Here is a 16046-nt window from a genome sequence, read left to right as displayed (position 1 = left end):
TTGGAAATGTAAGGCTATTTACCTTATTGGCATTTTTGGAAATGGTCTTTCTTCGAGAAGATGCACTAACGGTTCTGCTAAATTTGCTTTAAAAAGAAAGAGAAAGAGAAAAAAAATGGTTACTCTTCACTTGTCTCTCTAGGAGTTATACGACAAAGGCCCAGGCTGTCACTAACACAGTAGTGTGACTTTCTTTTGTACTACGATGATAATTTGGAAAAAAAGAAAACCCAAGGCAATCGGGAGTTCTTTTTGTGAAAAAAAGATGTGAGTAGGCACAGTGAATGCATTAAGCATTACATTTCTCTTCTTCTCAAAAGTGGCCCTAAAAAATGTGCACTTACCTCTTTGCATAATAAAACAACAACAACAACAATAAATTTCTTCCCTGAGGACCAAACACAGTTTTCTAAATTTAGAAATGGTCACTGCTGCTAAAGAGAAGCCAGTCTTTTGCTAAGATCTAGCACTTCCTGCAGCAACTGCTATTCAACAGATACCTCTTGCTTTGTTTCATTTTTAAAGCAGCAACAGAAAAAAGGAAATTATCACAGAACCCAATTGTGTTCCAAAACATTCTCAAGGAGCAGGGACTTTATTCTCAGACAGGAGTGGTTCCTGCTTGACCAAAAGAACATTTGAATTGATATCTGGAAAGAACCCACTCTCTTCTTCCCTCCAAACGTCCATGGTGGCGCTGACCATACCTGCTTGAACTCGCTTCACTGACTGAGGACTTCCAACTGTTGAGGCGCTTCAGCCTGGCCAGCCTTTTGTTCCATATCTCTAACTCTTCTATTCTTTCTTCAAGGTTGTTGGTTAGTTTGCAGAGCTGCTTCACCGCACCTACATTTTCCATAAAGATCTGGTCCTAAAAAAAAGGAAATAATAAATAGAGTGCATAAATTTACAGAGTGAGGCCACCAGAGAATGGTCCACAACCCATTCCAAACAGCTGGGACACACATTGAAAATGGTTATGTACGCACAGGACCAAGTTCCTTCAAGATAAATCTGGAGAGGTCTGAAACTTAAAGCTGTCTCACTGAACTGCTGGCTATGTAGTAAAACTGCTTCTACTCAATTTGCAATAAAGGGGAAATATGTCCTTGTAACCCGAGAGAGAATGGAGCTGAAGGACCTCGTCAGATCTGGGACCTAGAGATTTATTTCCAGTGGCCATTCTGCTATATTCAAAACTCATAAAAAGCAAGCCGGAGCAGGCTTCCTGGTGTTGATTTGTGTGTTCATCACTACGTCCCCCTAAGAAGTGAGTCCAGCTCTCCCTCGAAGAACGGGGAGACCCTGCTCAGGTGAAGGTGGAGCAATGAAGACCCAGTCTTTGTCTGAGTTCCGTCTCCCGCTAGAAGGGAGAACGCAGGTGAAAGATAGTAAGATCTGTGGGCTTCAGCTTCCTCACCTGTCCAGGAGAGAATAATGCTTGAGGTGTTGATTTCTGCTTTAGCATCTCATGAACTATCATGTGAAATTTGTATTTTAACCTAAATCCCAAACAAACAAACACGGATTTCTTCTGTCCAGAGAAAATCACTGACACATCAGAAAGAGGAGGGGAAGACTAACTCAAAGCCGGAGAGCAGAGGCCATCGGCTCCCACATCCACACTTCAGTTGTCCTAGGAACACGGGCACTGACCTCTCAGCCATAACAAAAACCCTGGGAAGCTCTTGACAACTCACACCCTGACCCTGTGACCTTGCCTCCTTTTCTGCTCTCTGTTCACAAGTTCAAAACTCCACAGCGCGCTCTGGGTCTCACGGAGGCGAGGTCACTGTTGTAAAGTATCGAGCCCGTGGCCAGTAACTCAAGGCTTTTGGTGGTCTGGCGGTCAAACTCAGAGCTTGTGTGTCTTTGAGACTCCCAGGCTGCAAACAAGCTTTCTGGGTTTCAAACACGGGGAAAGCAATCACGCGGAGCAATGAAAAGCCGACTGTGACAGATGCAAGGCTTAGTGCGGGCAGCTGAAAATCAGGCATGCCTTGTGCAACGCTGGCTGGCTCTCTCCAACTCCCAGGGCACTCACTCAGATCCAGTGACACCCCTACACCCTCACCAAGGTCTGGGACCTTACTCCAGCGGTTATGTCTGATAAAAAGCCTTTCCCTGAAGCCAGTCCAAGCCCCATCCCACCAGAGGCCACAAGTCAGAAGGCAGCCCACTCTCCCATGATGTCCAAAAGAACGTCCAGTTTTATCAGTTGGCCGTGTGCTGTGTATCAGGCAGCAATTGCGTTGATTCCTTTGTGTATCTCACCAGCGTTTAGCTCATGGCTTTGCCCACAAGTCACGCTCAGTAAGAACGCACAAAAGGGAACTGGAAGGTGCTAGGAGTTAGCAATGTAGGAAAACAGTGAAGTTGCCAAAAGCTTCACCCCTGAAGCCTACACTCACCATCAGAGAACTTTAAAAAATTAAAACTTAAAATTAAAAGGTATCTCTGTATTCTATTCATAGAAATCAGAAAACCCTGTATTTTTCCTGAGGTCTTAACCAAAACCCTTCAAAAGAACACAAATTGATAAAACTACTACGGAATTTAGCAATATCTAGTGTAATTGCAAATGTTTTTATTGTTGAGTCAGTAATCCCACTTCTAGGAATCTGTAAGTCTGAAATCAATCCAAATACCATTAGAGTGGATTTGACAGTAAGTGATGCTACATTCACACAGCAGCATATAATGCAACTATATAAAGGAATGAAGACTATCTCCATATACTGTAATGCAGCACCAGCATCCCATATGGGCTCCGGTTCAAGTCCTGGCTGCTCCACTTCCCATCCAGCTCTCTTCTATGGCCTGGGAAAGCAGTGGAAGATGGCCCAAGTCCTTGGGCCCCCTGCACCTGCATGGGAGACCTGGAATAAGCTCCTGGCTCCTGGCTTTGAATCAGCTCAGTCTGGCTGTTGTGGTCATTTGGGGAGTGAGCCAGCAGATGGAAGACCTCTCTCTCTCTCTCTCTCTCTGGCTCTACCTCTCTCTACAACTCTTTCAAATAAATAAAATAAATCTTTTTTTAAAAAAAGCAAATAGTTACAATACCAAGAATCAATATATCAGGCCGGCGCCGCGGCTCACTAGGCTAATCCTCCGCCTTGCGGCGCCAGCACACCGGGTTCTAGTCCCAGTCGGGGTGCCGGATTCTGTCCCGGTTGCCCCTCTTCCAGGCCAGCTCTCTGCTGTGACCAGGGAGTGCAGTGGAGGATGGCCCAAGTCCTTGGGCCCTGCACCCCATGGGAGACCAGGATAAGTACCTGGCTCCTGCCATTGGATCAGCACGGTGCACCGGCTGCAGCGCGCCAGCCGCGGTGGCCATTGGAGGGTGAACCAACAGCAAAGGAAGACCTTTCTATCTCTCTCTCTCTCTCACTGTCCACTCTGCCTGTCAAATAAATAAATAAATAAATTTTCTAAAAAAAAATCAATACATCAAGTAAAGCCCTAGAAAAGCTAAATTTAAATTAGGAATATTACCATGAATTCCTGATATATTCAGTTTTTCACAAGCAAGAAATGTGTCTTAGCCAAGTCCATTAAAAAGGACTAGAAAAAATATATTTTGAACCTACCAACAATGAGCACACCTCATTGTGGTCTCTAAACACCATTCCCACTGAAGGACCTCAGGCCTCTTTGGAGGACTAATGAGTCCAGGTTTGAAGTAGAGATGGAGGAAGTGATCTGGAGCATCTGACACTCAGAGAAAACAACAAATGACAACCAAGAACCATGCTTGTATCAAAATGACTCAGAATCTAACCGAAGAAGCTTCTGTTGGCCAAATATAGAACTTCAAAGGATTAATTACTGTAAAAATCACAGAATAAAATCTGCTTTAAAGCCATCCAACACTTGAAATTTAAAAATATTGCACTGGTTACTTTTGGAGGATATTAGGGGATCAATTTATTTTTTTGCAAACTTGTAAATAAAGGGAAGAATCGAGCTTTATCTTGCTTTTCCTGTTCATCAGCTACATAGTTGACAAGGGAAAGTTCCTCATTTTAGAAGCAAGCTCAAGATTGATAAACAAGAAATGACAGAGTGGCACTATTTTCCAACTGCTAATGAAACAATGGATCTAGGCAACGGTCCTCAACGTTCCTAAAATCATGTTTCCTTGTGTCACACATACATACTCATATTTAGAAACAATCGTAGGGGGCCGGCGCCATGGCTCAATAGGCTAATCCTCCGCCTAACGGCGCCGGCACACCGGGTTCTAGTCCTGGTCGGGGCACCGGATTCTGTCCCGGTTGCCCCTCTTCCAGGCCAGCTCTCTGCTATGGCCTGGGAGTGCAGTGGAGGATGGCCCAAGTGCTTGGACCCTGCACCCCATGGGAGACCAGGAGAAGCTCCTGCCTTCAGATCAGCACGGTGCGCCGGCCGGCAGCGGCGGCCATTGGAGGGTGAACCAACGGCAAAGGAAGACCTCTCTCTCTCTCTCTCTCTCTCTCTCTCACTGTCCACTCTGTCTGTCAAAAAAAAAAAAATCGTAGGGGCTGGCATGTAGCACAGCTGGTTAAGCTGAAGCGGGTTAAGTCCCAGTTTACAATGCCATGTATAGATGATTGCCAGTTCAAGTCTCAGCTGTTCCACTTCTAATCAAACACCACTGGGAAAGCAGCAAAAGATGGCTAAAGTGCTTGTGGCTCTGCCACCCACACAGAAGGCCCAGATGGAGCTCCTTCCTCCTGGCTTTGGCCTGTCCCAGCCCTGGCCTTTGCAGCCACTCGGGGAATGAACCAGCAGATGAAAGATCTCTTTTTCTCTGTCTTTCCCTCACTCTGTCACTCTGCCTTTCAGCTAAATAAATAAATCTTTAAAACAAATAAAATAAAAACAATTGTGATTTCAACACCAGTTGGGTTTTAGGATATAAAGGCATCACTAGAAGTTTTTATTGTGGTAATTGTAAAGCGATTCAATTTTTAAGAGATAATCCTCTTTCAGGAAAACTATTGAATACTGGTGATAAAATGATATGATGTTAGAATTAGCTTTAAATAATACAGTTTTCCAAGGATTCCATAGGGGATTTAACTCAAATAAGATCGAGTAAGAATTGGTAACTATGGAATCTGAGTGAGGTATGTGTAGGATTTTTTTTTTTTTTTTTTGACAGGCAGAGTGGACAGTGAGAGAGAGAGACAGAGAGAAAGGTCTTCCTTTGCCGTTGGTTCACCCTCCAATGGCCGCCGCGGCCGGTGCTCTGCGGCCGGCGCACCGCGCTGATCCGATGACAGGAGCCAGGAGCCAGGTACTTATCCTGGTCTCCCATGGGGTGCAGGGCCCAAGCACCTGGGCCATCCTCCACTGCACTCCCTGGCCACAGCAGAGAGCTGGCCTGGAAGAGGGGCAACCAGGACAGAATCCGGTGCCCCGACCGGGACTAGAACCCGGTGTGCCGGTGCCGCAAGGCGGAGGATTAACCTGTTGAGCCGTGGCGCCGGCTATGGATTTTATTATGATTCTAATTTTGTATATGTTTCAAATTTTTTTTATATATGGTGCTTTAAAAAGCACACACACACACAATTCTGACAAAAGCCCCTCTGAATTTCCTAATCCAATATAAGTTTTCCTTTACTTTTAAATTTGTTTTAATAAAATTAAGGCTGAAATCATGCAGAAAAGAAGAACATTCTGTGATTGTAGATCACAATAAGTATTATGTGGTTATTTACTGTGTTTACTCGGTAGGGTGTCTTAACACTATAACCATATTTACAATGGATCACATGGTCAGTTAATGTCCACACAGAAAGCCAAATTTGGGTCCCCATCAACCCGACGGACCCCCTCCTACATCCTGGTTTCCCACAGGCAATTTCTCAGGGATGTCAACTTCACACCCCAAGCCTCCCAAATCTACCCCCTTCCCTTCATCTTCACCCGTAATACTTACATCTATTTTCTGTCTTAGCAACTGGCTTCTTCCCTTTTTTTTTTTTTTTTCTTTCTAAAAAATTTAGGGGCCGGCCCTATGGTGTAGTGGTTGAAGCCTCTGCCTGCCATGCCAGCATCCCATATGGGTGCTGGTTCAAGTACCAGCCACTCCATTTCCAATCCAGCTCTCTGCTATGGCCTGGGAAAGCACCCTGCACCCATGTGGGAGACCCAGAAGAAGCTTCTGGCTCTTGGCTTCAGATTGGCCCAGTTCTGGCTGTTGCTGCCATTTGGGAGTGAACCAGCAGAAGGAAGAGTTCTTTTTCTTTCTCTGTAACTTTGCCTTTGAAATAAACAAATAAATCTTTTAAAAAAATTTAACCCATTTGCCACGTGCACAATTTAAAGGTAGATGAAGGCTAGCTTTGTTTTGCTTAAATCATTTTTTTACTTGAGAGACAGAAAGAGTTCCCTCCCACTTGTTCACACCCCCAGTGCCCACAGTGGCCAGGGGCTGGGCAGAGGCCGAAGCTAGAATCCAGGAACTCAGCCCAGGTCTCCTACATGGGTGGCAGGAACCCAGGTACTTGAGTAATCACCTGCTGCTTCCCAAAGTCTGCACGAGTAGGAAGCTGGATTCAGGAGCAGAGGTGAACATCAAATCCAAGTCCTTGGATATATGACAAAGGGCATCCTGACCAGCATCTTAACCACTAGGCCCAATGCCCACCTCATTTTTATAATGTCTGCAGATACATTAATTTGTGATTTAGCCCAAAGCATGCAGTGGAGAGTGATAGTAACGTCCCCTCTAAACCACAGTAAATTCTTTCTGCAACATCTTCCTCAACAGAACTTAGTATGGCCTCATGAAATACGAGCAATGGCTGCAGCTGTCCAGTTACTTGTCAATAATGATAAAAGGCCAGCTCTGATTTCTCCACTTCCTATTTGCAAGCCCCATGCATCTTCCAGGAAGGTCCAATAGGCAGAGAGATAACTTATGAGTTCTTCTATGCAGGAGGAAATAAAAATGGAAAGGAAATTTACTGCCTTCCTGATTATAATTATGGCCAGCCCTGACTTTATGGCTCCAATGGAAAATTACCAAAAAATAAATTCCCAGGACATGTTAGATGGACTCTGATCAAAATACATGGAGTTCTGACTTCTGTCCTCCATCATCACAGTGAAGCCAGTGTCAATGGGTTTCAAAATATAATCTTGAGTTTTCAGAAAATGCTTTTTTCCACACAAGTAATAAGCTCTCTCTGAGAGGATTTTAACAGGAATATGCATCACAAATGCCCTTGGAACTTTATAAATACATACATCCAGACCCCAAAAGGGGCTTGGGTTCATTAAGCCTGATCTGGGTATAAGGGCGGAACATTTTGAAGAATTTTCCCCAGCTGATGCTCACCATTGGTTAAGAACAACTTTGCAACTGCACCTAATTCAGTTATTCAATGCTCTCCAGCTAGGAGGTTTCAGATGGGACCTGTTACTGCAGCTGCAATGTACCTTTACAACTATGAAAATGGTTGATCTAGCTTGCCACCAAAAACTACTGATACTGTGGAGGAAAAAGTGGCAAGTCCATCAACCCACACCAGAATCTTTTAGCCACTTTAGACTTGATTTGCAGTTGGGGTACATATGGACAGTATGAGCGTATTTTCTAAATGGACAGCCAGGACACTTGGGAAAGTATAGGTGCACATAGAAGTAACAGAGGGGCACTGGTGAAATCTGAGCCATCATCAAGCTTAGAATGGATCCCTTATCCAAGTCCTGTTCACAGTCTGCTCTAACCTTTGGGAACCATTTGCCATGCACTGAACCTAGCATGCTGCTTGAACAAGAACAGGTCGCTCCCTCTACCTGAACCACCTTCCTCACACGTGGCATCATTTATATCATAAACACTCGGAGACTGTCTCCAGAGGGGTGGGATGATTAAATGAGTGAATGTTCATACAGTGGTAGTTCATGCCATGAATAGCTCATGAGTGAAATGAATACAGTGGCCCCACTTCTAGTTAATTCTTTTGTCTGAGGTTTTGCCCAGAGATGTAAAAGAACTAAGGCCCAGATTCCTTTTCTATGTTAGAAAATGCCCATGGAATCTTGGGTGAATTAAACAAGAACTAGCACTTCCCACTTCAGTGCAAGGGGCTAGTGTTCAACTGTACCCAGCACACTGGGCTCCATCCGGGGGAGGTCCTTTCCTCTTTGGGAAGGGATTGGCTCAGGAAACTGAAGACAGCCCTTCAGCCCTCCCCACCCTAGGAAACCTTTGGACACTGAAGAACACAGTTCACAAATTCCTTCCTTCCTTGCAGGCTGAGAATAATGAGCCAGGGACAATGGGACGCAACCCAGGCAGTGGGTTTACGTCTTCTCTTTGGAAACTGCAGCCTGTCCTCTACCTAACAACACTGAGTGACAGAAACCGAGTCTGATTGCAAGAAAGCTTTGAGCAGATGAAATAACCTCATAGATATTTCCAACAGAGTCATACATAGGCTTGCACGGACTGATGCTTTATAATAAAATCATGAGAAGAAGACAGCCTGTAATTGAGCATTGTAAAAATGATTGCCAAAGGGAGAGAGACTGTCTGTAGCCAGTGGGTGTGTCTGACCATTGTTCGGGCTTTGAATAAACTCAGCTTTAGATCTCTGTCCAAGAGTCTATTTTGTGGGGAGCTCACTAAGCCCTAAGGAGGCTTTAAAGAAAGTGAGAGAAGCAGGCCACGGAGACGCTGCAGAAGCCCCAACTTCTGGCTGGATGTTCAACAGGCTCTGGAAGACAGCACAGGCCCCCGGCATATGGGTGTTTCTTTTGCCAAGAATCTAACTCTTGGGCTCATTTCCTCAGACGTCACATTTTGACCTTCTTCTGCCTTACATGGGAAGAGCATAAGAGTCATAAAATTTAGTAAATTGGGTGTATTACTTTTCCATTATTTACCTTAGAATCCTTGTTTTAACTTTTACTTCCATTTACAAGAGGTCTTCAAACAGCTCATGAAAAATGAATAGTAGGAAAAATTACACATGGGTTTCCAAAGTCGTTTCCCACCAAAATAAACTTATCTTTTCATTTCATCTTTCACATCTTTTCAAAAAAACATTTACTTATTTAATTCGAAAGAGTTGAAAGACACAGACAGACAGACAGACATCTCCCATCTGCTGTTCCACTCCCCAAACTGCACTTAATAGTCAGGGCTGGGCGAGGCTGAAGCCAGGAGCCAGGAGCTCAATCCAGGTCTCCCACAGGGGTGGCAGGGACTCAAGTATTTGAACCCTCACTGCTGCCTCCCAAAACAGAAATTTTTGAAGTCCCTTCACAAATGGAATTTTCTGTGGAAAAAGCTTAAATCCTTTGACTAAGACAAGTTCCCAGTTGAACTAACACACATCACAGTTTGGTGTGATTCTCTGATTTCTGTCCTACCAGGGTGCCCAATGAGCTCCTTTGGAAGGCAGCTACGGTGTCTTGGGACTCCCTAGACTAAGCCAGCACCTGATACATGTAGCTCAATAATCAATGAATGACAGAATCAGACGTCCTTCATCGATCACCTGTGAGGTGCTAAGCACTCTCCTGAGTACAGAGGTAAAACAAGTAGATAAGCCAAACAGCACTGCTGCCCTCAAAGACCACATTTGCTAGTGGTGCTGGGGGAGGGAGAATCACCAATACCAAACAAAGCACAACTAAATAATAACATTGCAAGTTGTGAGTAGCACTAGGAAGGAAACCAACGAGGCATTTAAACAGAACATAAGTGCTACCATCTTAAGTTATTGCTATGGGTTTATTTTTGAGCACTGAAAAAGAATAAAGCAATAGAGCCCAATGAGAAGTCACAGTCTCATCCTGGAAAAGCCAGGTGACCCAGAGGAACACTGAGCCAAACAATCCCCGAAGTTAACAAGAAAGGAATATACAACTTCACTACTAAATAGAGAAAGCCAAGTAAAAACAGCCTGATGTCACCTTAATTCCATCATGGTTGCAAAAACTGAGAAAGTCTGATAGTGTCGGGTGTAGTGGAGGACACAGGGCACCAGGAGGCCCCTGGGGCTGTGAATCTGAACTCACTGACAATCTGACAGCAGCACTGTGTGTCTCCAATACCCAGTACTGGGGCAGGTCCGGGGAGAACCTATCGGCCCCATTTCTTGGCCACCCGCTTTGTTCACCTGACTTTTTGACACCGTGCTCGTCCTGCGTTCTCTTCCCTCTTTACTCCTGTCCTCCCAGCCTCCTCAGGTTTTCGCCCCTCCAGGCCACAACTAGATGTGCTCCTCGGAGCTGCTTTCCCTCCTCTTTCCTTCTCCTTCTGCCTGAACCCAAAGCCTACAGGCCCAGGCAGTTAAGAGGAAGCAGTGACACGGCTCAGGGAGCCATTCTACAGCCTCATGCCTGCACACCGTCTGGTCTCTCAAGGAGCCCAAAGTTCAAAACATGTGTGAAGATCCCCTGACTTTTAAACAGAGAGGCAAAACATCTGAAATATTTTTAAGTACCACAAGGGGAAAAAATGTGTGCAAGGCCTTATTTGCCACAGGCTTTTCACCCATGACCAGCGTCCCTAAGCTTTGCCTTCCTCACGAACGTCTTCACCTGAGTGCAGCCGCGTCTCCACCCTAGCTGCTTTCTCCGGTCCCACACTCCCAGGCACCTGCTGGACATTTCCATCTAAACGTTCAGCTGAAATCTCAAAGTCAAAATTGAATTCGTCTTTTCCCTAGACAATCACTCTGCCTTCAGACTTCCTCATGTTAATAAAACACTTCTCTTCCTTTCACTCAGGCATTAATATAAACACATTTTTTTTTATCTGACAGAGCCAGACAGTGAGAGGGAGACAAAGATCTTTCCATTGGTTCACCCCCGCAAATGGCCGCTACCGCAGGCGCACTGTGCCGATCCGAAGCCAGGAGCCAGGTGCTTCCTCCTGGTCTCCCATGCGGGTGCAGGGGCCCAAGCACTTGGGCCAGCCTCCACTGCCTTCCCAGGCAACAGCAGAGAGCTGGACTGGAAGAGGAGCAATCGGGACTAGAACCCGGAGCCCACATGGGATGCTGGCATTGCAGGTGGAGGATTAACCAAGTGAGCCACGGCCCCGGCCCCATAAACACATTCTTAATAAAAAAAAGAACCACATGTATTTATTTATTTGAAAAGCAGAGCTACAGAGAGACAAGGAAAGACAGAGAAAGGCCAAGAAAGAGATCTTCCATCCACTGGTTCACTCCCAAAAGGGCTGCAACGTGCAGGGCTGTACCAGGCTGAAGCCAAAGAGCCTAGAACTCCATCAGAGTCTCCCATGTGAGTTCAGGGGCTCAAGCACCTGGCCATTATTTGCTGCTTTCCCAGGAGCATTAGCAGGGGGCTGGACTAGAAGTGAAGCAAGCTGAGACTTGAACCACTGCTCAGATGGGATGGCGGTATTGCAGGCAGGGGCTTAACTCACTGTGTGACAATACTGGCCATTCCCAAAGTGCCAGACTCTGTACTACAATCAACACAGGACTGATGAGGCATATTCCCAGACCTCAAGAATCTCACATGGGCAGGTGTTTAACTCAGCACTTAAAGTGCTACTGCTACTTCAAGTGATATGTAGATTCAATACAATTGCTATTAAAATTCTAACAATGTTTACTGCAGAAAGAGAAAAACCAATTCCAAAATTTGCATGGACTCTCAAAAGACTTTTAATAGCCCAAGAAATTTTGAAAAAGAACAAAGCTGAAGGACTCTCAACTTCCTCATCTCATAACTTACAAAGCTACAGTTTGAAAACAGTATGGCATGGCTATAGAGACAGACATAGATACCAATGGAATAGAACAGAGAGTCTAGAAGCAACTCTCACACATGCAATAAAATGATTTTTGATAAGGATGTCAAGACCCTACAATGGGCAAAGGAGAGCCTTCAACAAAGGGTGATGGAGAAACTGGATATACACATCCCAAAGATGAACCAGGACCCTTACCTAAAGCCATATGCAAATGGTAACTCACAAGGAATAAAAAACTTAAATGCAAAACTTGAAACTACAATACTCTCAGAAGAAAACACAGGGCAAAATCTTTACAACACTGGGTTTAGCAATGATTTCTTTGCTATGACACCAAAGGCACAGGCAACGAACAACAGATAAATTCAATGTTTCATCAAAACCAAAAACTTTTATGCATAAAAAGGCACTATCAAGAAAGTAGGGGCAGGTGCTGTGGCACAGTGGGTTACAGCCCTGGACTAAAGCACCAGCATCCCATATGGGTGCCAGTTCAAGTCCCAGGTGCTTCACTTCTAATCCAGCTCTCCGCTGTGGCCTGGGAAAGCAGTAGAAGATGGCCCAAGTCCTTGGGCCCTTGCACTCATGTGGGAGACCTGGAGGAAGCTCCTGGCTCCTGCCTTTGGATCGGTGCAGCTCCAGCCATTACGGCCATCTGAGGAATGAACCAGCGGATGGAAGACCTTTCTCTCTGTCTACCTCTCTCTGTAACTCTTTCAAATAAATAATAAAAAAAAAGAAAGTGAAAAGAAAACCCATAAAATGTGAGAAAATCTTTGTGAATCATATATCTGGTAGGGGCCGGTGCTGTGGCGTAGTAGGCTAAGCCTCCATCTGCCACGTTGGCATCCCATGTGGGTGCCGGTTCCAGCCTCAGTTGTTCCTCTTCAAATCCAGTTCTCCACTATGGCCTGGGAAAGCAGTAGAAGATGGCCCAAGTGCCTGGTCCTCTGCACCCATGTGGGAGACCTGGAAGAAACTTCTGACTTCTGGCTTTGGAGAGGCACAGCTCTTGTTGCTGCGGCCATCTGGGGAGTGAGCCAGCAGATAAAAGAACTTTCCCTTTGTCTCTCCCTCTCTCTTTCTATAACTCTACCTCTCAAATAAATAAAAATTTTTTAAAAAAAATCATATATCTGATAATGGATTAGTGTCCAGAAGAAATAGAGAATTCCTAAAGCTCAACAACAGAAATCAAACAGCCCTATCAAAAAATGGGCAAAGGACTCCAATAGACATTTCTCCAAAGATGATGTACAAATGGCCAATAAACATATGAAAAGTACTCAGTATCACCACTTGTTTGAAAATAAAAACTATTATGATATACCACTGCACACCCATTAGGATGGCTTTGTTAATGAGGATATGGAGAAATTAGACACCTTGGGCATGGTTGGTAGAAATGTAAAATGATAGAGTTACTGTAGAAAACCATATGGAAATTCCTCAAAAATTAACAGAATAACCATATGATACAGCAATTCCCCTTCAAGGTATGTGTCTTGCCAAAGAATTCTAAACAGTGTCTTGAAGAATATTTGTACCCACATTCATAGCAGCATTATTTACAATAGCTAAAACATGAAAACAACCCACATATCCATCAACAAAGAGGTGGATAAACAAAATACGGTAAATTCCCACACATATAGCAGAATATTATTTAACCTTAAAAAGAAAGATAATTCTGACATATGCTGCAATACAGATGAACTTTGAGGGCATTATGCGACATGATGTAAGCCAGTCACAAAAAGACAATACTGTAGGATTCCACTTACATGAGATGCTTAGAGCTGTCAAAATCAGAGACAGCAAGTGGAATGGTGGTTGCTAGGGGTTGTGGGGAGAGAGGGTTGGGGAGTTCTGTTTCATGGGTATGGAGTTTCAGATTTACAAAATGAAGAGTTCTGGAGATGGATGGTGGAGATGGTTATACAACATTAGGACTGTGTTGAATATCATTGAGCTGTACACTTAAGTGATTAAGAGGATAAATTTCACATTTTGTATATCTTCCTATTACATAATAATTGGGAATAAACACATCGCTCATGATACAGTTCTTTTTTCTTTTTTCTTTTTTTTTTTTTTTTGACAGGCAGAGTGGACAGTGAGAGAGAGAGAGACAAAGAGAAAGGTCTTCCTTTGCTGTTGGCTCACCCTCCAATGGCCACTGTGGCCGGCGCACTGCGCTGATCCGAAGCCAGGAGCCAGGTGCTTCTCCTGGTATCCCATGGGGTGCAGGGCCCAAGCACTTGGGCCATCCTCCACTGCCTTCCCGGGCCACAGCAGAGAGCTGGACTGGAAGAGGGGCAACTGGGACTAGAACTTGGTGTGCCGGCGCCGCAGGTAGAGGATTAGCCTATTGAGCCACGGCGCCAGCCTATGATCCAGTTCTTAAATGAGGGGACAGTCAAGATCTTAGAAAGAGAGACTGAAGAATCTCTTCTATCTAAAACGCATTCCTTGAGAACAGGAGGTAAGAGGTCAACTTCTTCCACTCAGCTCTTGGAGCCCAAGGCTGAACAGGACTCCAAGGTCATCCTATCATCCAAGTGTTAATGTTGCTGTGATACTCCACCGTGGGGATGGCAAGACAGGCGGCACCCGGAGGCTGCTTAGAAGCACAGACTCAGGGCCAGCATTGTGGCACTGTGGGTTAAGCCACCGCCTGAGATGCCAGCACCCCATACTGGAGCACCAGTTAAAGACTCAGCTACTCCACTACTCTGATGCAGCTTTCTGGAAACGCAGTGGAAGATGGCCCAAGTGCTGGGGCTCCTGCCATCCATGTGGCAGAGTCAGAGGGAGTTCCTCATTCCTGGTTTCAGACTGGCCCATCCCAGCCATTGAGGCCATTTCGGGGAATAAACCAGCAGCCAGAAGATCTCTTCCTCTCCCTCTCTCCCTCCTTCCCTTCCTTTCTCTCTCTCCCTGTCACTCTGCCTTTCAAATAAATAAAATAAATCTTAAAAAAAAAAAAAGAACTGCAGAATCTCTGATCTCACCCATTCTTACAGAATCGCAATCTGCATCTTAGTAAGAACCCCAGTGCTGTATTTTGATGTTGGATGAGCACGACCTACGTGAACTTACTAATCAGTTTCCATCCAAACATCTCTCCCAGCTACGACAAAATCCCTGTTTTAATCAGTCTTTCCTCCCAGTATCAAATGTAGCAATGTAATGTAAAGCAAATCAATAGCAGAGTGAATTTGCAAGCCTTGCAAATAGGCAGGATTTCGCAGAGTTGACAGACATGTTATCAGCGAATGACTCCTAACACACACGGCACTGACAAGCAAGGAACTGGCAGGCTTTGCCTGTTGCCAAGTGAAGGGAAGCTAATCTACAGGCACAGTAACATGCCTTCAAGAGACAGTGCTTGGAATATCAAAGAATTAAGACACTCCCTCGGGGGAAAATGATGAAGTCCATGAATAGTTGGAAAAATGACCCACTTTATGATTGTACAGTGAATGAGACACATAATTTTATCAAATTGATGCTCAAATATGTCAACCCTTCATTCGGCCTTGAATCATTCTAAGAGGCACATTGGGAAATTAGCATTTTAGCTATATTACAGAAAGGAAGATTCATTTTCCTAAGTTTTAGTTCCATTTTAAAAAATTAATCAGAGCTTGTTGTGTCAGTATTTATCATGATGTTTGATTCTCGTTTTATGCACATTCATGCTAAGTGGACTTGTCCAGTGCCAATTTTTCTTTAACAAACCTTCTGAACTCAAATTCTTACTACTGCATATTCCTTCTCCCCTGCCAGGAGACTTCTTTTTCTTAAATTATTACATATTGACAAACTGTAGCTGCATATATTTATGGGTTACAAAATGACGCTTGATGTTTTAAGATACAGTGTAGAGGAGCCATGGCCAGCACTGCTGGGTAGTAGGTAAAGCTGCTGCCTGCAGTGCTGGCATCCCATATGGGCACCGGTGGCTGCTCCACTTCCAATCCAGCTCTCTGCTATGGCCTGGGAAAGCAGTGGAAAATGGCCCAAGTCCCATGCATCTGTGTGGGAAACCAGGAAGAAGCTTCTGGTTCCTGGTTTCGGATCTGCATAGCTCTGGCCATTGTGGCCATCTAGGGAGTGAACCAGCGGATGGAAGACCTCTCTGTCTCTATCTCTCTGCCTCTGCCTCTCTCTAACTCTGCCTTTCAAAGAAATAAATAAATCTTTGGGAAAAAAAGATACAATGTAGAGAAACCAAATCAATCAACCCATCCATATCTCAAGCATTTGACATCTTCCAGGATCAGAGAGTGGATTTATGGGATTT

The 16046-nt window shown here is 44.7% G+C and overlaps 1 protein-coding gene across 6 annotated transcripts in view; it reads right to left on the bottom strand.

Moving 5' to 3' along the window:
* The window catches only part of MYRFL (myelin regulatory factor like), a 132281-nt gene that overhangs the window by 24595 nt on the left and 91640 nt on the right, over window positions 1-16046 (bottom strand). For all 6 annotated transcript variants that reach the window (XR_016216883.1, XM_089308682.1, XM_070052617.2 and 3 more), the window contains 2 exons: window positions 708-871; window positions 23-86 (listed from right to left, as the gene is read on the bottom strand). Coding sequence is in view for 5 of the 6 variants with exons in the window: in XM_089308682.1 (XP_089164808.1) it covers window positions 23-86; window positions 708-871 (228 nt within the window). In the remaining variant the exon portion in view is untranslated. The remainder of the gene's footprint in view (window positions 1-22; window positions 87-707; window positions 872-16046) is intronic.

Source organism: Oryctolagus cuniculus, chromosome 11 (genome assembly GCF_051225735.1).
Source record: "Oryctolagus cuniculus isolate XC-2025 breed Fujian yellow rabbit chromosome 11, ASM5122573v1, whole genome shotgun sequence".
Taxonomy (NCBI): domain Eukaryota; kingdom Metazoa; phylum Chordata; class Mammalia; order Lagomorpha; family Leporidae; genus Oryctolagus; species Oryctolagus cuniculus.
This window is presented reverse-complemented; position numbering and strand designations above follow the sequence as displayed.